Source organism: Vicia villosa, linkage group LG3, assembly GCF_029867415.1.
Source record: "Vicia villosa cultivar HV-30 ecotype Madison, WI linkage group LG3, Vvil1.0, whole genome shotgun sequence".
Taxonomy (NCBI): Eukaryota; Viridiplantae; Streptophyta; class Magnoliopsida; order Fabales; family Fabaceae; genus Vicia; species Vicia villosa.
Window position 1 is genome coordinate 176433270 of NC_081182.1, and position 23908 is coordinate 176457177.

At 35.6% G+C, this 23908-nt stretch overlaps 1 protein-coding gene across 1 annotated transcript; it reads right to left on the reverse strand.

Annotated features, from left to right (window-relative positions):
• Window positions 1–19994: 19994 nt before the first annotated feature.
• LOC131659437 (uncharacterized) lies at window positions 19995–20969 on the reverse strand. The gene has a single exon (XM_058928627.1). The coding sequence runs from the start codon at window positions 20967–20969 to the stop codon at window positions 19995–19997; it is 975 nt and encodes a 324-aa protein (XP_058784610.1).
• Window positions 20970–23908: the final 2939 nt, after the last annotated feature.

The window sequence follows — 23908 nt, forward strand, 5'->3', positions numbered from 1 at the left end:
TTTTATTTTTGCGCTCAATTCTTCCTCTATATTGTAACTGCCCCAAAGCCTTGTAATAGCTAGGGGTTTCTATTATTTTTCCTCTATTCATATGCAGGTGTTTATTGTAATAGATTTAGGTTTTTAATTTCCGCCTTTACTTTCTTGCCTTTATTTTTCTGCCCTACAGGTGTTTATTGTAATAGCGTAGGAACTTTTAATTCTGTCTTTATTTTTTATTTTTAACCGTGTGGTTAGTAATCCTAGGGAGTGCAAGCCTTGTTAAAATGAATTAGACCACTATTTACAAGATAAATATCGGAATTTAACCACATGATTGTGCCACACACACACCTTTAGGGTAACCCTTCTTATGTTGCCTTTTAATTACGATTCTAAAATAGTCAAGTCCCTCGATTCTGAGGATACCTAAAGCAAATGCTACCTCAGTTCATTATCATCATCATAAGATTTTGTCCCTCGATGCTGCCTCGGAAATAAAGATGATTGTCTCATTGCTAAGGTATCCTCGCGTGTTGCCTAAATGACTATTCTATCCTTCCCTAAAGACTACCTACCCTCTATATGGTAGAGACACTCTTATGGCGAACGATAATTCTGATGACCCTTTTTAAATCCAATGAAAAGACTACATGCCCTCTTTATGGTATGGATAGCCCTTTCCCATTAAAGTCTGAAAGAACAGAAATTTTAAACTTAGGGTAGGTGCTCCTGATTGCTTGCTCTATTCAAATTCAAATTTCAAAATCTTTTCCCACTTTTTTTCAAAGAATCTTTTCAAAAAGACTACGCTTACTTACAAGCTAAAATTCTTATTCAAACATTTTCTTATTCACACACTACACTTCAAACATTTTGAAAATAAAAGTGAGCTAAGCAATTAAGAGCCCATGGATAACCATGGATACAAAGGGTGCTTATACCTTCCCTTTGTATAACTTACCCCCCGAACTCAAAATCTTTTTAAAAGGTCTTTTCCTGTTCTTTTAGTCTTTCTATTTATTGGATAAAATAAAAGTCGGTGGCGACTCTTCCTTACCGCGACATTTCAAAAAGTCAGTTTTCCCACCGTGTTACACCAAGGTAGGTGGCTGATCAAGAGACTCAAGAAATATTAGGGTTTTGAGACCCACAAAGGAGATAAAGCATTCTCATAGGCTCAAATTATTATCAATATAAAAATCCAAGTCCAAGAGTGGTTCAATTAGAGATTACCAACTTCCAATTTTATCTGGTGCATAAATTAGGGTTTTTGACCTATTTCATCTGGGGACTTGACTTTTAATCAGGAGATGGCTCCATAGCTCAAACCATGATTCAAGGATCTCCAATGCATCATTATAATCCACTCATATCATTCATTTGAAGAGAAGATCTTGATTCAATTGAAATTCACAAGAATGCAATTCATTTGGAAAAAGTGAATCGTTCAAGACTGCCTTTGACTTTTTTAAAATTTGGTCAACCATGGACTTTTGAAGATGAAAATTACTAACATATGATTATTGGACTCATTTGATCAAGAAAAATCAAGAAAATCAATCAAGAATAAAAAATCAACAAAAGTCAAAGTTGGAAGATTCAAAAACACTTTGAAATTTTAAGTGTTTTTCAAATCTTTTAGCCATAACTTCATGTGCAAGTAACTTAAAATTCAAGTAATAACTGAAAAATCTCCCAACATGAAAGTTGTAGATCATGATCCATACAACAACTTTGTCACACATAACTTTTTCCCAAAAAAATGAATCATTTGAGAGTTATGGGATCATGAAGTTTCAAACAAAAGACTTAGAAAAATTTGAAGTGTTTTAACCTAGTTTTTTCCCAACTTTATGGATATTTTTCACCAATATCCAAGATGAATCTGAAGGGGAACCAAAGTAAAAAGTTGAAGAGCATTGTGAGAGATTTCCAAAGAGTACTCAAACACCTCCATAGCATGTGTAGTTTGGGAGAATCAAATTAAAGAAGAAGGAACCATATCACTTGAATTTCAAGCCATTTCATGAAGAACCAAGTTTCAAACTTTGAATTAAATCTGCATAATCCATGCTTGCAGGCCCCATAACTTGTTCAAGAAACCATAGTCAGATGATTTCACTTGCTTTTGAGCCATTACCCTAGTGTTTCAAGCGTTGCAAGAATTCATTCCATTTCAAGACTATAGACAAGACTTCCATTTTGAAAAAGCCAACTTTAATCACAAAGTCCACTTTCCTTGAGCTCCCAAATTGTTCCTTCTACATACACTCAACCTAAATCTCAGACACAACATGTTTAAAGTATCCAGCCACTCCAAACATGATTGTACTATGTATTAGAACCATGTCTTGCAACATTGCTTCAAAAACAAGTTATGGAACCTTAAGACTCTATGTGATCAGACTCAATCCCTAATGTTTCTCTATAAATAGAGACCATTTATAAGCTTCAAAATACACCAAAAATCCCCCAAAAGTATCTCTGAACTCTCTCAAATTAGAGTTGGCAAAATTTCTCCATTTTTGAGCTTCGAAGTCCATAACTTCGAATCTCTCCTCTCTTGCAAACTCTTGAAAAATTAATCACTCAAACACCTTCTATATAGCATATAGACACTTCTGTATGCATTAGAATGCAACTGAAACACTTGAATCCAAACCTCCATATCCCACTTGTTCATCATTGCAGGTTGAGTTCCACAGAAGAATCCAAGTGCTTTCAGTACAAACAAAGCATTGCAATAACTTCCTGGGAGTTTAGTGAAACTAACAGGATCATTACAACACTTCCAGACCTCAATTAATCCAGGTTTTGATCTCCAGTTTCAGAGGTATAAAACTCAACTTTGAACTCTATGGTTTAAGAACCAATTGTTGCATTTCTTGATACTAGATTGTTTATTTTTATGTGCTAAATGAAAGCTCTAATGTATTAGAGATTGATTATTCATGTAAACCATTTAATTTGAATTTGAATTTCTAGGGTTCTTCACGTATTCTGAGAAATTCAAGAGTTACAGTTAAAATAAATGAATGAGTGATACATGGTTGAGTTCGTGATTAATTTCTGAACATGTTTGCCTTTTACATTTTTGTGAGTTTTGGTGTTGATGAATGTCCAGATAATCATAGTGCCGTGAGATTGAAGATGAACTAGGTTTTCAAATTTTTAGAAATTGTTTTATTTTATTTTTATTGATTTGTGTTTAGTTAATGACTAAATTTTTTGGCTCAATTGGCAAGCGTGTGCATTTTAAGGATTTACTATACAAGGGTGTGGGTTCGATCCACCCCTTTTGCAACTTTGTGAATTATTTTCATTTTTAACCATTTAGAACTTGTCTTCATGCATTATTAGCTGGAGGCGCCTAATGATCATACACAAGCACTTGGCTTAGTGGCTAATGTTTTAGCTTGTAAAGGTGAGAGTGTGGGTTCAAACCCCATTGGCAGCAATCCATTCTTTTTTACCACTAATTTCCTTTATTTCTTTTGCAAATTTAATTAGCTGATTAAGATAGCAAATCAACTTATTTTTCAGTGATTTTTTGGACACTTCTTATTTAACCTATCTATTTTATGAATATATTTTAAAAATCCATTTTTTTTTATTATTTGATCATTTTAAAATTAAATAAAAAAAGTATTTTATGTGTTAAAAAACCTTTTTTTTAAATAATTTCTTTTGACTTTTTCCACCAAGTAACTTGTTAATATTTTTGTGTGAGTTAATTAGTGTAATACGGTGGGAGAACTGACTTTATTAAAATGTTGCAGTTAAGCAAGAGTTGCCACTGACTTTTATTTTATCCAATTTATAGAAAGGCTAAAAGAACAGAAAAAACCTTTTTGAAAGAGATTGAGTTCGGGGGGTAAATTATACAAAGGGAAGGTTTAAAGCACCCTTTGTATCCATGGTTATCTATGGGCTCTTAATTGCTTAGCTCACTTTGAAATGTTTGAAAGTGTTAAGGACTTTAGCTTGTAAAATAAGCGTAGCCTTTTTGAAGGTTTTTGAAAAAGGAAAGTTTGAATTTAAACCAGAGCAAGCAATTAGAAGCAATTACCATAAAATTAAAAGCTTCTGTTCTTTTAGCTTTTCAGGTCTATCCATACCATAGGAGGGTAGGAAGTCCTTTTATTGGATGTAAAGGGTCATTGAGGTTATCGTTCGCCATAAGACTGACCCTGCCATAAAGAGGGCAGATAGTCTAAGGGAAGGATAAAATAGTCATTTTAGGAAACCAATGAGGATACCTTAGCAATCGAAAGGGACTATTATCATTAATCATAGGCAACCTCGAGGGACAAGATCATATAACCGAAGGCATCATCGAAGGGACTTATAGTGATGATAATGAACTGAGGGCAACATTTGCTAAAGTATCCTCATATCCGAGGGACTTGACTATTTTTAAATCGAAAGGCAACAGGCAATAGGCAGCATAAGAAGGGTTACCATTAAAGGTGTGTGTGTGCCACAATCAGGTGATTAAATTCAAATATATTATCTTGTAATTAGTGACTCTAAGTTCAATTCAAGGTTTTCACTCCCTAAATTACTAACCACGCAATTAATCATACAGAAAATAAAATAGAAAAATAAAACCCTAATTAACTATTACATCCTGTGAGCAGTTACATAATAAGGCAAGACTTTGTGGGAAAACCACAAGAAATAATAAAGTAGATGATAAACCTGCAAAAAATCAAGTGATCGTGATAGAAAGCATTTTATAATAGGAAAGATAAAATCAGGGTTAGAAGGCAAAAGATTAACACCAAGAAAATAATGTTAATAATAGAAACCTAACCATACAGTTAATGGGCAACACCTACCTAAGACCCCCATGGCTGCTAGGGTTTCTAAATTAACCGAGGCTAACAAGCATAAAAGTTAATTATTGGTTTTCAACCTAATTAATTTTAAAAATTGACTAATCCTGATTAAACTATTGTATGAACCCTAATTTATTTAAATCACCCTAAATTAATTAATCCTAATTTTACTAAATTAACTTAATTTTTTAATCAATTAAAATCTAAGCCTATTTAATTAAACACTAATTAAATTAATTATTGAATTTAAAATAAAATTATTTGAATAAGAATAAAATAAAAAAAATAAACTTTTGATTTTTTATGAAGAAGGTTTTTTAGTTTTATAAAAAAATATTTTAAAATGTTTTGTAAAAAGAAAATAGAAAAAGAAAAGAAAAATAAAAGAAAAATAAAAGCAAATAGAAAAATTATATAATAATAAAAAAGAATTGCAAACCTGGCATCCGAATCATGTGTGGTGAGTCTGGTAGTCCATGTGATGGTCTTTCAATCTTGGTGCGTTGGATCCAGAGCGCTGGTGATCAGATGGTTGGGATTGGACGATGCACCATACTCGTGTGTGGAATGCATATACTGAACTTGCATTCAAAGGAACTCAAAGAAAAAATTAACAAAAATATATGCAGGAGGTAGGGATCGATCCAGTGCTCCTGCGCATCATGACTTCAAGACACATCCCTTTGCCACTACGCTGTTTTTGACTTCGCTGCCAACAAATGAACATCATATAATATATAAAAATACGTCCATTTGAAATTTTGAAACAAAACCTGCGCGCCCAGGCTTCGTCATCTTCCTCATGAGGACTGAATCTTTTGCCACGATATCGATGCCATTTAGCTACGAATTCCTCCATAGCTAATCCCTGCAAGTTCCCATCTCATACAATACGATATATAAACATCAAAGAAACCAACAGTTCGATTATAAATTATGCTATGAACACGATAGTATCCTTAATTCGGCCCAATTTTGCCTATTTCGAGAAGCCCTAAATCAAGACCTTCAAAACCTAACCATGGCGTAATAGAATCCCTGCACTTAAACGCAAATTAAATTATATAGAAAGATTGCAAACGTAATTATAAACACAACCACGAATTCAAAAATGATTTATGATGCATATATGGATGAATTGGGATTCAAAATAACTGGACCAAACCGTGAATGGAAGGGCCGAGTTTCTGGGTGTGTGAGTGCCTTGTGACGACCTGGAATGCTTCAGGGAACAACGAGGAATTGACTGACACCCTTGGGATGGCTTGAATTGATCAAATTCTCGTTCTCTCACTTGCTTGAATGTTACGAGTTTCTTGAGCTCTCTCTAGGGTCCTTTCACCAATATTTTTCGTCCTTTGCATCTGGAATCCTTATGTTCTTATAGGAGACCATTTTAGGGTAATAATTTTAGACAAAATCTTCTTCAATCTTTGATTGCAAATTGGAAGGAGTTTGATTTATAAATATTTCCAAAATTGGCCAATTTCACTTCAATCTCGTATCAATCTTGTATTCCACGAAATTGACTCTAATATGTGATGTTTTGATGATTGAGATTGATTAGAAACTACACCCAAATCAAATCTTTCATATTTTCTTCAACTTACTTGATTTAAATTATATTTTTAATGAATAGAATTCAATAAAAATCCAATATTAATCAATAAATAATGGCAATTGAATTTGGGGCCTTGGATATCATAAGGATGAAGATTGGCCAAGAAAGATTGGGTTCCTTTGCAAAACGATTCATTTTGGAGCCTTTTATTTCACATTTTTTCTCTTAAAATTATCCAACTTTGACAAGGCATATCTCCCTCAATTTTTAAGATATGGAGGAGTTCTAGGAATTTTTGGAAAGCTCATGATGTCCTCTACAAGTCACTTGGGAACCTTTTTTCCATTTGAAGATATTATCTTGATGATATGGGCTTTGACAAAAAACTGCTTTTGGTTGACTTTCAAAAAGGACCTGTAATGTTTTGATCCATACCTCTCAAATAAAGCATTTTTAGACTTGGCATGTGAGAGACAAATTTGTATATAATTCAATTTCCTTAAAATTGAGCTTTGGATGGAAAATTTCTGACATTCCATGTGAAAGTTATGGCTGGTCAAAGTTCAGTTGACTTTAGGTCAAAAAACCCTAATTTAGAAACTTTAGGTTTTGTTGATTTCTGAACTTTCATTGTTGAATCATGATCAATCCTTGATCAAATTATGAATGTGACTTCAAAATATTGATGTTGACCAAAAATCAGGAGTTTTGACTGTGGTTTGACCATAGTTGACTTTTAGGTCAAATTGGTCGACTATTGTCCATTTGAGCAGTTGACTGATCAAACTTGTGAGTCAGAGCTTGAAACTTGGCATGAGGATCCTTAGAGGCATGTGAGAGGCCATGAGGTCCACTTGAGGTGTCAGAACTTGATTTTACCTTTAGAGAAACAAAACCCTAGTTGTGGGTTGATTGCTTATGAGAGAAGTAAGTATGCCCAACTCTTGCATAGCCTTGAGCAGTTAAAAATCATGTGAGACAAAATATGATGGGCAAATTTTAGGGTATTACAGCCGCCCTTTTTCAATCTTCTTAAACCTTAGGATGTAGATTGGCTTGTGTGCCTGTCGGAATCTGAAGGTGGAAGAGGATTGAACACTAGAATACCAAGAAATTTGCCCTTGCTAAGGTAGGGACTTTTGTAGGAGATAGGCTTAAAGATGCCATCCAGATGTTGACAGAAAGTTGTATGAGATAGGCTTAAAGATGCCATCCAGGCAAAGTATCGTCGGAGATGGGCTTAAATATGCCATCAGTTGATGTATTGACGTGTGCCAGAATTAAGTTGTTGGCTCGATTGCCCTGAGCGTCTGGAACATATAAGTGAATTGATTATCGTGACTATATTGTCATGACTCCATTGTCGTCAATTTATTGTCGTGATTCTATCGTCGTGACTCCATTATCATGATCGTTTCTGAAATGAATACCGTGATTAGATATGTGACTTAATTGTCGTGACTCATTTGTAGTGATTCCATTATCGTGACTCAATTTTCACGACTCCATTGTCATGACTCAGTTGTCTTGATTCCATTATCGTGACTCAGTTGTCATGATTCAATTATCGTGACTCAATTGTCGTGATTCCATTATCGTGACTCAGTTGTCGTGATTCTATTATCGTGACTCAGTTGTCGTGATTCCATTATCGTCACTCAGTTGTCGTGATTCCATTATCGTGACTCAGTTGTCGTGATTCCATTATCGTGACTCAGTTGTCGTGATTCCATTATCGTGACTCAGTTGTCGTGATTCCATTATCGTGACTCAGTTGCCGTGATTCCATTATCGTGACTTAGTTGTCGTGACTCTATTGTCGTGACTCCATCATCGTGACTCAATTGTCGCAACTTCATTGCCGTGACTCCATTGTCGTGACTCCATTGTCGTGACTCCCTCTTCGTAACTCCATTGACGTGACTCTATTGTCATATTCTTTTCTTAATTGAGTGTCATGATTAAGTCTGTCTCTTTCTTTGACCGTGTCAGTACCGTTCATGGTGACTGAATTAGATCTTTGAAGGATGATCGTGTCTACACCGTTCGTGATGATAGGATTAGATCTTGGAAAAATGATCTCGTCAATACCGTTCGTAGTAACTGAATTAGACCTTGGAAGGATGATCGTGTCTACTGTTGTGATGATAGATTTAGATCCTGGATCGTCGATCGTTTCAGCACCTTGTAGGGCAACCAATTTTGATCTTGTAATGTCGATCGTCTCAGCACCTTGTGGGGTAACCAATTTAGATCTTGGAATGATCGTCTCCACCGTTTGTATTGATGAATTTAGATCTTGAATTGTTGATCGTCTCGGCACCTTGTGGGGTAACCAATTTAGATTTGGAGTGATCGTCTCCACCGTTTGTATTGATGAATTTAGATCTTGAATTGTTGATCTTCTCGGCACCTTGTGGGGTAACCAATTTAGATCTTGGAATGATCGTCTCTGCCGTTTGTATTGATGGATTTAGATCTTTGAAGATTGGAGATTTTGTTTATCTGTTTGTACCTGTATACTGGAAAAGGTAAAGTTAGTCTTTATGCAATGTCATGATGCATGTATTATATGACGAGTATCTCAAAATAAATGAGAATCTTGTATGTTTATTGTGAAGTAATGTATGTAATGTATGAATATGTTTATGCTATCTGGAGTATATTAGTGATTTTTCTTGATCGAGAAAATAAATCTCTATATCATTGTGATTTTGATGTCTGATCTTGTTTTGAAGATGCCCAGCTGGGGATTTATGATTTCTGCTTGGGGATGAGAGCCATTTGAATGATTGATCCTTGATGCACCCTGATTGGGGATAGGAGAGTTGGATGACTCTAAAAGAGAAGTATTGGAGAATAGGTGATGTCAAAGATATAAACTCAGTTGGGGGATTGAAGATCCTGTTAGGGAGAGACCATTTGAATATATCTTCTCGAGGATTACTCTGTGGGGATATGATCTTGTGAAACCGACTCTGTGGGAAAGCGTGGATGCTTTGAACATTGCCCCCGGTGGTTATAACAACTGCCATTCCTGGACTTGTATTGATTAGGACACACCAATGAGTATTGATCGAAGTGTCGAACATGCTTTGCATAGCTTTGCCCCAGCTAATAGGGACTTTGAAAGAGATTCGCCTCGCAAGGACTTTTTGAGATATATAATATGAATGACTTGCCCCTAGTAATCATAAACTGAGGATGATGCCCCTGGCTGATCAGGAAATAGCTTTGGACCCACTTGGGTGCATGCCCCTGACTTTTTGGCATTCTTGAGAGATTCTTGGAATCTTGACTTGATTGCCCCGAATTGATTGGACAAAGCATGTAATGCCTCTAGTATTCAGTGACTTCTAATCAATTGAGTCAGATGTAAAAGATGTTGTTGCTGAAGTGGTTTCGTCTGTCGGGATGACTTTTAGTCATTAGTCGTACCCTGTGCAGAGTCTTTCTGATGCTAACATTTGAAATTATGTAGCAGAATATGTTTAATAATGAAGTCATGAGATGCAATGCATATGTCTGTCTTGAGTTTTTTTGAAAAACATTAAAACAAGAGATGTAAAAGCGTGATATTTGTAAAAACGTGATATCAACTCAGCATTTATGGTAAACCCCAAGGAGTCAGGATACCTTTTTGGTGACAGTACGCTTTCGAACTAACCATGCTTCAGTTAGGAATTTCAAGGGTTGTAACGTGGCTTGGTTCATGGTTTAAGAAACAAAGGATAATGGCTCAAAGTTTATTTGTACCCATCCCAATCTTCGTGATGTTCTTCTATCCTATGCTGAGTTAACTTTTCATTTAAGTTCTAGCAGGTATCGAAGTCGTAACATTGACATTTGATGATGGTTGTAACAACCCGAATTTAATTAACGGACTAATTAAATTAAATAAGTATTTATTTACTTAATTTGGACGAAGTTTGATAATTAATTGGATCGTCGGTGTTATTGAGAAACGTGTTCGGATTATTAAGTGAAGTTGGAATTTATTCGGTTAATCGAAGAATTAATAAAGTGGAATATGTAGAGAAATAATATTAGAAATAATATTATTATTGGATTTTTATTTAATTGAGATAAAGTCGGATTTAATTAGATTAATCAGAAAATAATATTAAGGGTAATAATATTATTTGTTGGAGCATAATTATTTATTTGACTACTATATTTTATCAATTGGGCCTAATTAGTTAGGAAGTGGAATTATATGGGGTAGGCCCAATAGGAATAATATAGTAAAGGGTAGAATGAGAGAGAGGAGTATCATTTTCATTTTGCTGAGTTTTTTCAAAAGAAGGAAAAGAGGAGAAGAGGAGCAAAAAGGGAAGAACAACAAGGGGCAAAAGCTAGGGTTTGAAGCACATTGAAGAGGTAAGGGGGAGAATCCTTATTATTATGGGTTAGTATGATTTGGTCAATGGGTAGATTAACATGATTAGGTTGTTGTTGGTTGAAATCTATAAAAAAAAAATTGATGTTAGAATAGTATTTGGATATTAGAAATTGATACATTGGTGAAATTAGGGGTTGTTTGAGAATCACTAATTGACATATAAATATAATGATACAAAAACAATATAGTTTTTGTAGCGGTACAACAAATGAAAAATGACTTGTTTATTAGAACCTTGTTTTCTATGTAACTGTAGCGAAGATAGAAACAGGGTAGCACTTACTGTAGCGATATGGCATATGAATACTTGTTATATTCAACACACTAACTTATTTCTTTCTATGCTGTAACATGTAAAGTAGTGTTTTTTTTTTAAAAATGGAAACAACTAGCACCTTATGAATCTATGCCCTGTTTTGTTTTGATTCAAGGAGTATAAATATGAATTCCATATTATAATGGAAATAAACATTATAAGATGAAATAATAGAGAAACAGTAGGATAGTGGCTCTTATCAAATAAAATGAAATACAAAACAGTCCCGTTTGATCAAATAGCCGAATTAAGCAGTATAATTAGTTATCCGGAATTTAATGAAAATTTACGTGGTAGCTAAGTTTAATTAGTAGATTAACATGGTGATGTTATTTTGTTGAAATGTGATATTTACGAACCGACCAAAATAGTGTGGATTTAGATATCTTTTATATTAAATATTAGTTTTAGGAATAGAAAATGAATTAGTAACTTAGAATAAATAAAGTGTAATTATTAATTAGTTGATTTAATTAATAGTTAAATTAATTGCAATGAGTTTAATTGATTGGAATATACTTGAAGTTGGATCAATTATTCGGTTTGTCGGTAAATTACGGTACTTTGAAGATTTGTCCGGAATTGTGTTTTGGTTTGAATATGTATGTTAAGAATAATATATGTATATGCCATGATGTTGTGCTAATATTGATTCTCTGTGAGTAGTTGGTTAATATTAACTCTAATGATTAATTGCTTGATGTTGAAAGTGTGTGTTCATGTATAATTGGCAAAAATGAGAATTAACATGAGATAGTATGGTTACTAGTGTTAATTGGATTGTGTGAATCGTAATTGATTAATTGGCCTCTTATATGTTAATGATGTGTGTGTGTGTTGCGAATGTTGTGTACAATTGGTGGATAATTCATAGAGTTGAATTATTGTGATATGCAGAAAGTTAAGATGGTAGAGATGATCTTAATTGCATATATTTGTGATATTGTACATACATTCATATCATAGTGTGCCTTGAAACACAGGTGAATTTGCTTTGAAACACAAGTGGGCTTGGATTCTAGAGTGAATCGGAAGTCGTAAACTATATGTTTATAATTGGTGGACTTTGATCTTGTCCGGATCGGAAGTGTGGCTTAGATTCTAGAGATATGAATCGGAGGCCGGTGAAACTTAGAATTTCACATTGGTACCACATGCATAGTGTCACATGTTTCATTGAGTCACATTAGAGTTATGTGATAGTTGACTATGTGCATTATGTTGTCATGATATGTGCATGATTGTGATAATTGATTATGTGCATTATGTTGTTGTAATAAGTGTACGAGTGAACAATTGATTATGTGCGTTGATGTCGTAATTCTATGTGTATGAGTTTGGTAATTGATTATGTACACTTGGTGTTGTAGTGATATTTGTATTAGTTGATAATTGAGAATGGGTGATGTTTGAATACGTAATTGGTTAAATGCAGGAATTTGTGATAATTATGGCTATGTGTATAATTGAGAAAAATAGTATTGAGATATTATACTCTTATACTTGGTGTATGCTTAATATATGTGAATTATGATTAGCATTAATTTTATGATTAGGCAAGTGTAATGCATTCCTATAATTGTTGATTTAACCATTGTATTTCATTATACTTTCTTCATAATGGTTCGTATTCTCACCCTTCTGTTTTAATGTTGCCCTCGTTTGGCGACATGCAGGTTTGACAATTAGTAGTTGGCGCGTGATCTAGTCGGAGTTTCGTCCGAGTTGCTTGATAATTAAGTAGCGAGTCAATGCTCTGGTCATGTAACACTGGGTAGCTTAGATGTTGAACTCATGTTCTATTTGTTCATGTATTTTGTTATAACTTGTGAACCTGTTTAATTGGTTACTTGTTGTTGAGAGGCTTTAGGCCAAATATTATGATCATGGTATGGGACATGTATCATTTATATGAAACACATGAGTATTACTTTCTGCTATTAATGCATATTCTGGATGAATTATGATTATATGTCAGGTGTTATTTGAAATGACCAGGTGTATTGTATTTTATGGATAAATGCTGTCGGTTTTAAAAGCTTTTTTAGTTTTTGAAAACGTCGATGTGACGCCCTTTTTAGTTATATGCATGCTTATTCTCTGATTATATGCTTATTATTTTATGGGGTAAAAAAGGGTGTTACATTAGTGGTATCAGAGCATGGTCGACCAGTTGGTCAAGGTTATTAATGTCTTTTATCATGTGGTATTTAGTTCGTGTACCTGATGTAACGCCCAGGGAAATAAGTATATGCTTAATTTGGACGTTTGTGACATTTATTGGAATTTTACCGTTTTTGGAGTTGTTTCAGTCGGTATTAGTTCGGGATGGCGGACTAATATTTAATTGAAGGTTTTCATATTTTTGGTACCGGAAATATTATTAAGGTAATATTCCGCGTTTTGGGGCATTTGAACGATATTTGAGCGTAGGGGCATTTTGGTCATTTCCGCGAGGAAGATATTTTCTTTATAAAGGAAAAAGATAGAAAGAAAAAGAAAAGAAAGAAAAAGGAAAGAAAGAAGAGAAAGAAAGGAAGAGAGAAAGAAGAAGAGGAAAAGAGGAAAAAGTGGAGATTGGTGGATTCTCAACCGAATCGAGTTCCGATCGTTGCTATAGCAAGGTAAGGGGGTGAATCTAATTTATCTTGGATGTATGATTCTTATAGTCTTGTTCTTGTTCTTGTTCTTCTTGTTCCAATTTCCACAATTTTCTTGTGTGGTCTTTGTTTGATTTAACTTTGTTTGAGAATGATTGTATGATGATTAAATGATATCCTTGTTGTGTTATGGTGATTGATCATGTTTGTTTTCCATTTCTATGGCTTAATTGAAGTTGGAGAAAAAGTTAGGTTTTGAGAAATATTAATGAATCAACCATGAAATTTGGATGTTATGTTGTTTATATGGTATGTATGTGTTGTATTGGTGTTATAATGATGTTTTGGAGTGGTTTTGGTGGGTATAAGGGGCTTGAGACAGTTCTGTTCGTGCTGGGTTTTTTCTGGTTTTTCTCAGGTCCGCTAAGCGGCCTCAGGCCCGCTGAGCGGAGTTTTCGTTGGTCCGTTTCTGGAATTTCCGCTTAGCGGCCCGCTGAGCCCGCTGAGCGGCCAACAGCATTTTCTGTTTTTCCAAAACTTCGTAACTCTTGAACCGTAACTCCGATTTTGTCGCCGTTCGAAGCGTTGGAAAGCTAACGCAATGAACTATATTATTATCTAATTAAATGATTCATAGGATGTAGTATTCCATTATCTTTATTAGGATTTAGTGATAGAACTATGTAGGGTTAACTTATGAAGTATGTTTATACTATCCAAACTTTGAAACCTTGTAACTTTTGATCCGTAGCTCCGTTTCGTACGCCGTTCGAAGTGTTAGGAAGCTAGTTGGATGTTCTATATGATAGTATAGGCTTGGTTAGCTTGTTATTAATTGGTTATGAGGTGTTGTTGATGAAAACACATAATTGTTTATATGCGCGATATGATTGGTAAATAATCATAGTGCTTGGTTGTAATTGTTAATGATGTAGGATGTAGTAGTGGTTGGTTGATTTTCATAAATGGTTTTGTGAACTAGTGCATGATAAATCATGATGATATGTTGTGTGAATGTTATCGTATTGGTACGAGGTATGTGATTAGTTGTCGATAACATGAGATCATGTTACTATGTGTTATGTATTAATGAATGTTCATTATTGATATGTGACGATGTTTGGTTGTTTGTTATTAACATGATGTGTGGCCTTATGGCAAGTAAATGTTGTTATGAGAATGATGTATTATCATTGTTGAATTGTTGTTATTACAACTTGTTGATGATGTATTGATGGAGTTGTGGGCCAATGGCCTATATTAATTTGATGTGATGCAATTATGCAATCATTTATGCCGATGTGGCTAGTATGTTTTGACGGTGAATGTGTGCTGTGTGCTTATTAATGCCTGTGTGGTAATTATGGTGTGATGTAATTGATAACGATGTTATTAATTGGTGATGTATCCTTTTGGATAGAATATAAATGGTGTAACGTGGGTATGTGACCGTGTTATATTGTTGATGATGTTGTTGTCGTGTAATAGAGTCATATATTTGCACAGCATAACATTTCATTACGTTAATGGCGGAATGCTATTAGCAGGTGGCCTGTATTGGCAATTATTACCAGTGGGGGCTTAATGCTCGGTAAAAAGGTGTATTTGCCCTAGTGGCAAGAGGTCATCAGTGGGGGCTAAATGCTCGATGACGTTTAGTCGTAGCTTGATGCTCGACAAAGGTGTATTTTCCTTAGGGAAAGAAGTCCCAGCATAATGCTCGGCAAAGGTGTATTTGTCATAATGACAAGGGGAGTTTTACTCCGGATTTGGTACCACATGCATATGCACAGTCGAGTCTCATTCATCATTGTCTGTCTTTATAATTATGTTATCATTCATGTGTCACATTACTTATATATTAATTGTGGTTAAATGAGTGGATTACTTTGTTGTATGATTCTTGATGATACTTGTTGGCATTACTATAATTGTCATGCTTCCATTATGAATTATATTCTCACCCTTCTGCTGATTTGATGCTTGAGTGGCATCCTGCAGATTAGCCGCTTTGGGAGTCTTTTGGAAGAGGTAGTTCTCTAGTTGGTCTTGTCGGTCGCTCTGATACGTAACACCGGGGAGTCGGGAGTCTGTTGTTATTTATTTATATATGACTCTTTGAACATGTATATGTGATAATGTGTTGATGTGTATTGTAAACACTTTATTTTGGAAAACTCCTCTTTGAGAGTGAGAGATATATGTATATATATATGTTCATATCTTCCGTGTGTTATGTATCGTTTTATTGGCAGGTGTGTATGCTTTTGGCATCGTTGATGTCCGTTTATTTTCTAGGTGTTTGTTTGGTTACTTAGTGTAACATCCTAATTGTGTTGTATGAAATTTTAATACTCTGATATTTTCTTGCCTAAATGCTTTGGGTAGAATTGGGGTGTTACACCTGACACGATCGATACTGTTTTGTCTGGTTGTTTGGTTGTTTAGGACGATGGTTGCAGGAAGGAATGTTGACATTAATGTTGCGGCAATGATGAGGTGGACTGGTGCGATAGGACAAGCGCCGCAAGAGAATGTCGGTTATGGAGGAAAGGATGAGTTCCGTGCTTTTGGAGACTTTCAAAAGTGAAACCCGCCGATCTTTGAAGGAGGGTATGGACCGGACAAAGCGCATGTATGGATGAGAGAAATTGAGAAGATCTTTCAAGTCGTGAGTTGTACTGATGTACAGAAGGTACAGTTTGGTACTCACATGCTGACAAAAGAAGCTGACGTTTGGTGGAGTAATATTGTGCGGAGATTTGAAAGAGAAGGTATTGAAGTTACTTGGAATCTTTTCCGTGATGCATTTTTGGGAAACTATTTTCCAGAAGATATGCGTAGAAAGAAAGAAGTGAGGTTTCTACAGTTGAAACGAGGAGGAGAACAGTTCCGTGGGTAATCGTATGATGATGTTATACCCCAAAATTTGCCCGCATCTTTTTCAAAAAGAAGGCAACAGACTTCTGTCTAAAAATTGGGAGTTTCATATAATCTTGGATTTTATTTCATAAATATCCTGATTTTATGAATACTCGGTTTGTAAAATTTTTCTTATACGGTATTTTGGTTCGCTGTTGAATTTATTCTTACACAAACGCCAAGTACTGTTTATCATTTCACACACGCTGTTTATTTGAGAATTATTTGCAGATAAATAGTACTGAAGTAATTGGTACATAATTAAATTTTTGCAGGCGCAGAGTCTGAGGATTCAGACTGTACTGGTAACAATTAAATTATTATTAGTTTTTGTTTCCCACTAATTTTTGTACTGTATTATTATTTTCAAAATCTCTTCTATTATTTTCAAAATCTCTTCCTTTCTTTTCAAATCTCTTTCTTTCAAATCAAATCCTAACTTTATTCTATACATCTCTCTTTTCAAACCCTACCATACACTTTCTTTCAAATCCTACTACCACTCAAATTTTCCTTTTTTTGTAAGGAATCACTTCATTCCCCAACGTCTCTATCCTTCTTTTCACTCTATAAATACCTCTCATTTTTTCCATAAATTCTCACATCAAATTTCAAGTCATTTCTCAAACTTCTACCTCATATTTATTTTCTCTTCTTCCCCGGCAAAAATGGCAAAGTGGATGGATACGTGCTTTCTTATGGTCATCACTGTTTTGGTGGTGATCATGTCCTTTTTCTGTCTGCATAGTCCTGAAAAATGCGGACCTGGGTTGCTTACACTACCGTTCATCTATATGTTGTTATTTATAGCATGGGTTTTTAATCGTCATTTTTAAAGTTTGTCGTATCTTTCGCTTTCAAATAATGTACCGTTTATTTTATTTGTCGTACTGTTCATTATATTATGTAATATTTGTACTGTCAGTATTAAATGTCGTACTATCTGTCGTGCTGTAGTTTAATTATCCAGATAATATTATGTGTGTTTATTGCTAGTTAAATATTTATTTTTCTGTGCATTAAATATTTTTCAAGGTTATTATCGGTAATTTCGTTCGCGTACAGTATACTTTATTTATTTATTATGTTTGTGTTTTTCTAACAACTCATGTAAATAAATTTTCACCATTAACACAACAAAAAACAAAAAAAAAAAGAAAAAATTAACTTTAACTGTTGAATTTTCACTTTAACTGTTACGTTAATGCCCGGACAGCCAGTTGACAGTCAAACCCGCTTACAGTACGATTCTCCGTGTTTTGTACCATCAATCAAATCAATCTTTTGCATTTCAAAATTCCAAGATTTTTGTTCTAGAAGTCTTCTGATAATCACATGATCAGCAGAGACTCAACACTGCACAAAAATCAGGTACGCTTAACTGTCTCCTACACAAACAGTCCTTGACCAGGGTTTTTGTTTTTTTTTTCAGGAGAACAAGTTTTTTGAGACCTCAAATGGATTTCATGGACCTCCATATGTCTCAAAGTACCACCATACAAATTTTCAAACTTCAATTCACTCAGACGCACAGTCAGCAGCTCAAACAGTTTACAGACGACCAGTTTGACCGAAAAGTCAACAGACAGTCAAAAATGAAATTTTTTTGTCAACATCCATATTTTGTCAAAAGATTCATCATTTGATCAATGGTTGATCATAATTCATCAAGAAAAGATCAAAAATCAACAAAACCCTAAGTTTCAAAATTAGGGTTTTCTCCTAAAAAGTCAACTGAACTTTGACTGACCATAACTCTCTCCTCGTTCATTCAAAAATTCCAACCAAAGCTTGTTTTGAAGGAAATTCAATTATCTTTCAAATGCAATTGATCCCATGGTCATTGGATTCACCATTTGAAAAATATGAGCTCAGACATTACAGGTCATTTTCAAAGTCAACAAAAAGTGGTTTTTTGTCAAAGGCCATAACATCAAGATAACTTCTCCAAATGAAAAAAACTTTCCAAAGTAGCTTGTAGAGGACATCTTGAGGTTTCTAAAAAGTACAAGAACTCCTTCATATGTGAAATTCTGGACTCAGACACGCGATGTCGAACAGGATGTCACGACATTACTGTCTGAATATTTTTAAACAAATGAACAAGAAGTAAACAAACATATAACAACACAAGAAAGTTGTTAACCCAGTTCGGTGCAAACACACCTACATCTGGGGGCTACCAAGCCAGAGAGGAAGTCCACTATAAGTAATATCAATTTAAGGTAATACAATTCAAGATTACTCCTTTCACTTAATATCTACCCAATGCAACTTCAACCTAATATTACTTAGATCAGAGATTCCACTCACTCCCCCTCAATCACAGCAGTGATGAATAACGCTCAATGAATATGGATAGAAGACACACTTCAAAGACACAGCTTGATCTTGCTTAAAAGCTTCAATCAAGTACAATGGTACTTTTGCTTAAAAGCTTCAAGTACTTCTTACAACTCAGACAAAAACACCTAGACCAAGACAATCATCATGATGATTGTTTGGCTTACAAGAAAGCTAGAACGCAAAAACTTAAACACGAAGAACACTTAAAGCTTCTCAATACAAAAACCCTAATCCGGTCTGCAGCTTCTTCATAATATATATAACCTTCAGAAAACGCAGCAGCTGGGCCTTGGATCCGAATTAGTTTTAAACCTAATAAAACTAATTTCCACAAATCAAGGAACCTAAAATAAGAGCAATTAAAGACGTCCTTGAACAGATCAAAATCCAATATTTCCAAGTAAAGCGCATAGGATCTTAACAGATCACATAACCATAATTAGTAACAGAATAAGACGTAACAGCTACGAATGTCATGACATCGGCCTTGACATCAGGTAAAGGCCTGCATAAGTAAAACTTCACAACAGTAGAATGCATGTCATGACACCAGTTTTGACATGATAAAATCACAATGAGTTTTACCAAAAATTACAGCCAATCAACAACATCTACAAACTCCCCCTTTGGCAAATTTTTGGCTAAAACACGAATAGATGTAACCATATAATATCAGAGCATACACAGCAGCCAACAACACCAAGAATACAGAAAAATAAATTCTGTAGGCAAACAATACAGAAAAATAAATTCTGTAGGCAAACAACAGCCAGCTTGATTAATCACCAGAATCCAGAAAACATCTATTTAATCATCTGTTACAGAATACCACTTATCATTGTCAAGGAGAACCAGAAAACATCCAAAATATCAGAAAAAAACAAAAAAACCAAAATATCCAACAACCAATATCCAACAAAAATAAACAACAACCAAAATATCCATCACTCCTCCCCCTTTTTAGCCACAAAAGGAACCAAACACAAACAGAAGATCAGCATGAAAGAAACACCAGAAAAAAAAGCTAATTGTCAGAACCATCAGTCTCTTCATCACTAGAGCCACTAATCTCTTCATCACTAGAGCCACTAGTCTCTTCATCAGCATCACTACTCCCAGTATCTTCAGTACCCTCACCATCCTCGGCCTCTTCCTCATCACCACTATCAGCACCCTTGTCTTCATCCATATTGTCACCATCGCTTCCACCAACATGATCATCATCTGTAGACTGCTCAAGACTTTGAATGAGCTTTTCAAGCTTCATCTTCCTGTTGTCCAACTCCTTACAAGTCTCTTTCAGCTCAGCAATGAGAAAGGTTTTGTTCACAGACTTGCTGGGTTGTGATGTCCCAGCAGATGTTATGTCATCTGACCTTTGGAGCAGCTTATAGTGAAATGACAAAGCACTCTCCCTCTTACATACAGAATCTTTAGCTTTCAGAATTCCAGGGTGTTGCTTGAGGATTATCCCACATATCAGGGATGGAAAAGCAATGGGTAGCTTGGTAGCAGAGGTACCAACATGCCTCATAGTTTGATCAAATATGTAGGTCCCATAGTCAAATTTTGTCTTGGTTCCCACAACATATATGAATCTACCTAGGCCAACAGCAATGGTAGAAGTGTGATTGGTAGGCACCCAGTTTGCAGCACCAATTTTGTGCAGCAAGGCATATCTGACATTCAAAAGACTAGCAGACAATTTACTCTTTATGGGCCATTTCTTAACCTTACCACCAGTGATAACTTTGCATACTTCATTGTCAGTTACTTCAAGCTCAGGTTGAGCCTCAGCATCTCTACCTAGATAGAGGTTGATAACAGTAGGGGAAAAATCTATACATTTTCTTCTAACATACACCTTATGAAAATCCTCAGTTCTTCCATCAGCACAATCTTGAGACAAATTCACTATAAATTCCTTCACGAGCATTTCATAGCATTTAGAAAAATGAGTAACAGTTTTAAGCAAACCTGCAGATTTGATGAGCTTCATGACCTCTTGACATTCCAGAGCATCATTTGCAAGTTCTCTTTCCAGAGCCAGCCTTCTTTGATAAACAAACTTCCACTAGATAGCATTTGAAGCATAGTGCAGATAAATGTTGTCCAAGGGAACATCACGGACCTTTGTGGAGGATTTTGTGACAGCAATCTTCTTCTTTGAAGGGATGTCAGGGACATCACTTAGGACATTGTCTTCGGAGTCAGAAACACTTCTTTTCTCTTCTTCACAGCAACCTTGCTCCCAGTTCTTGAAGACTCAGCAGAGACCTTCTTGATCTTTTCTTTGGTGGCATTCTTTAGAGGAGCAACCTTTGTCTTGGGAGGATGTTGATCATCAACCTGCTTTCCCCTTCGAGCCTTGACTCTGTTGGAAATGCTGGAGATGAGGTCATCATCAGCAATGTCAATAGGATCATCAAGATTATCCAGATCCACCACATCATTTGTATTGTCAGTAGGGCGAGTAGCCTTCTCTTTAGGAGAAGTAGCAGTGACCTCTTCAGCTTTCTCTGTTTCAAGAATCTCCGCATCTTTATCTTCAGATGCTTCAACATCTTTAGCATCAGAGCCTTCAACATTGTTGGTTTCAGATGTCTCAACATCAACATGATCCTTGCTAGCATCAACTTGATTATCTTTGCTGTTCTCAGAAGCAGGAGCTTGGGCTAAAGGGACAGATATTCCTTCTACCTTGTGACCTTCATTCAAGATTCTTGTGACAAGGCCTGCGATTGCATTGTGGACATAAGCAGTCCCTTCTTTATCCCTAGCAGAGAACGTTTCTGGAATAGACCCACCAGTTGATTTTCTTGCATGCATCTTTCTTGGTATACTACCAACAGGATCAATGGCTGGGACCGAGTTCAATGGCACAACATCCAGTACAACATCCTGATCACCTACCATATTTGGTGCCCTAGAGTCGGATGCAGTTTCAAAGCGAGGAGTAGTGTTCTTTGAGGGAGAGGTTTGAGTCATGTTGAGAGTGAATGGAATGATGGAGAGAGGTTTGTGAACGCAGCGAATCAGAGAGGTAGCGTGAATGCCGAAAATAGGTTTTGTGGGAATGGGAACCGTTTGGAGAAAGTGTAAAAGAGGGGGAAATACACTTTAATATGTAATGATAACAAATATTTGGAGAGAAGGATACTGTTGGCCCCACACCCGGTTACTTGCTATAATTCTTCACAAAGACAAATTCCTAGCTTACTTCTCAAATTTTCAAATTGATTAGCATCCAAAGCTTTTGTGAAAATATCAGCCAGTTGGAGATTAGTAGCAACATGTTCCAAGGCAATTACTTTATCTTCAACAAGATCTCTTATAAAGTGATGCCTAATATCAATGTGCTTGGTCCTGCTATGCTGGATAGGATTCTTTGAGATGTTAATGGCACTTAGGTTGTCACAATATAATGTCATGACATCTTGTGTGACATTATATTCTGTTAGCATTTGTTTCATCCAAACGAGCTGAGAACAACTACTTCCTGCTGCAATGTATTCTGCCTCTGCAGTAGATAGGGATACAGAATTTTGTTTCTTACTGAACCATGAGATGAGGTTATTTCCCAAGAAGAAACATCCTCCTGAAGTACTTTTTCTGTCATCAGCACTTCCAGCCCAGTCTGCATCACAATATCCAGTGAGAATTGGTTCACACCCATGAGAGTAGAACATGCCATACTCACAAGTACCATTCACATATTTCAGAATCCTCTTGACTTGATTTATGTGACTGATCTTGGGTTCTGCTTGATATCTGGCACACACCCCAACAGCAAAAGCAATATCAGGCCTACTAGCTGTGAGATACAGCAGGCTTCCTAACATGCTTCTATACAAGCTTTGATCAACATTTGTGCCCTTTTCATCTTTGGACAATTTTAAATGAGTAGGTGCAGGTGTTCTTTTGTGACTAGCATTCTCCATCCCAAATTTTTTGACAATGTTTTTGGCATACTTGCTCTGAGAGAGAAAAATTGAGTCTTCCATCTGTTTAACTTGCAGACCAAGAAAGTAAGTTAATTCTCCAACTAGACTCATTTCAAATTCTGATTGCATCTGGTTAACAAAATGTTTAATCATCGTGTCTGACATCCCACCAAACACAATATCATCCACATAGATTTGAGCAATCAGGATCTTTCCTCCTTCATCTTTAACAAAGAGAGTTTTATCTATCCCTCCTTTCCTGTAACCATTACTAGTAAGAAACTCAGTTAGTCTCTCATACCAAGCTCTAGGGGCTTGTTTCAGCCCATAAAGAGCTTTTCTTAGTTTGTACACATGATCAGGATGGTTTGGATCAGCAAAGCCTTTAGGTTGTTCCACATAGACTTCCTCACTCAAGTAACCATTTAAGAAAGCACTCTTCACATCCATCTGGTATAGTTTGAATTTCAGAATGCAAGCAACTCCTAACAACAATCTAATTGACTCAAGTCTAGCAACAGGAGCAAAAGTTTCATCAAAGTCAATTCCTTCAACTTGAGTGTATCCTTGAGCAACTAGCCTTGCTTTGTTTCTAATTATAGTTCCCAGTTCATCTGACTTATTTTTGTAAACCCATTTAGTTCCAATGACATTTGTATCTTTAGGTTTTGGAACCAGCTCCCATACTTCATTCCTTTCAAACTGGCCTAATTCTTCTTGCATAGCATTAATCCAAAACTCATCTGTCAAGGCTTCCTTAACATTCTTGGGTTCAATTTTTGATACAAAACAGGAGTTTGAGACCTGTTCTCTTGACCTTGTAACAACTCCACTGTTGGGATCTCCTATAATAAGTTCACTAGGATGATCTTTTTGAACTCTTATAGATGGTCCTTTGTTAGAGGGTTCAGCTTCAGCTTTTGCAATAGTGGGGCTACAATCATCTTCTTTCTTAGATTCTTCAGCTGCGTGTTCCCAGAATGTTCCAACATCA

Coding starts and splice junctions, on each gene's coding strand:
- LOC131659437 (XM_058928627.1), bottom strand. CDS start 20,969: ATGAAGCTCATCAAATCTGCAGGTTTGCTTAAAACTGTTACTCATTTT.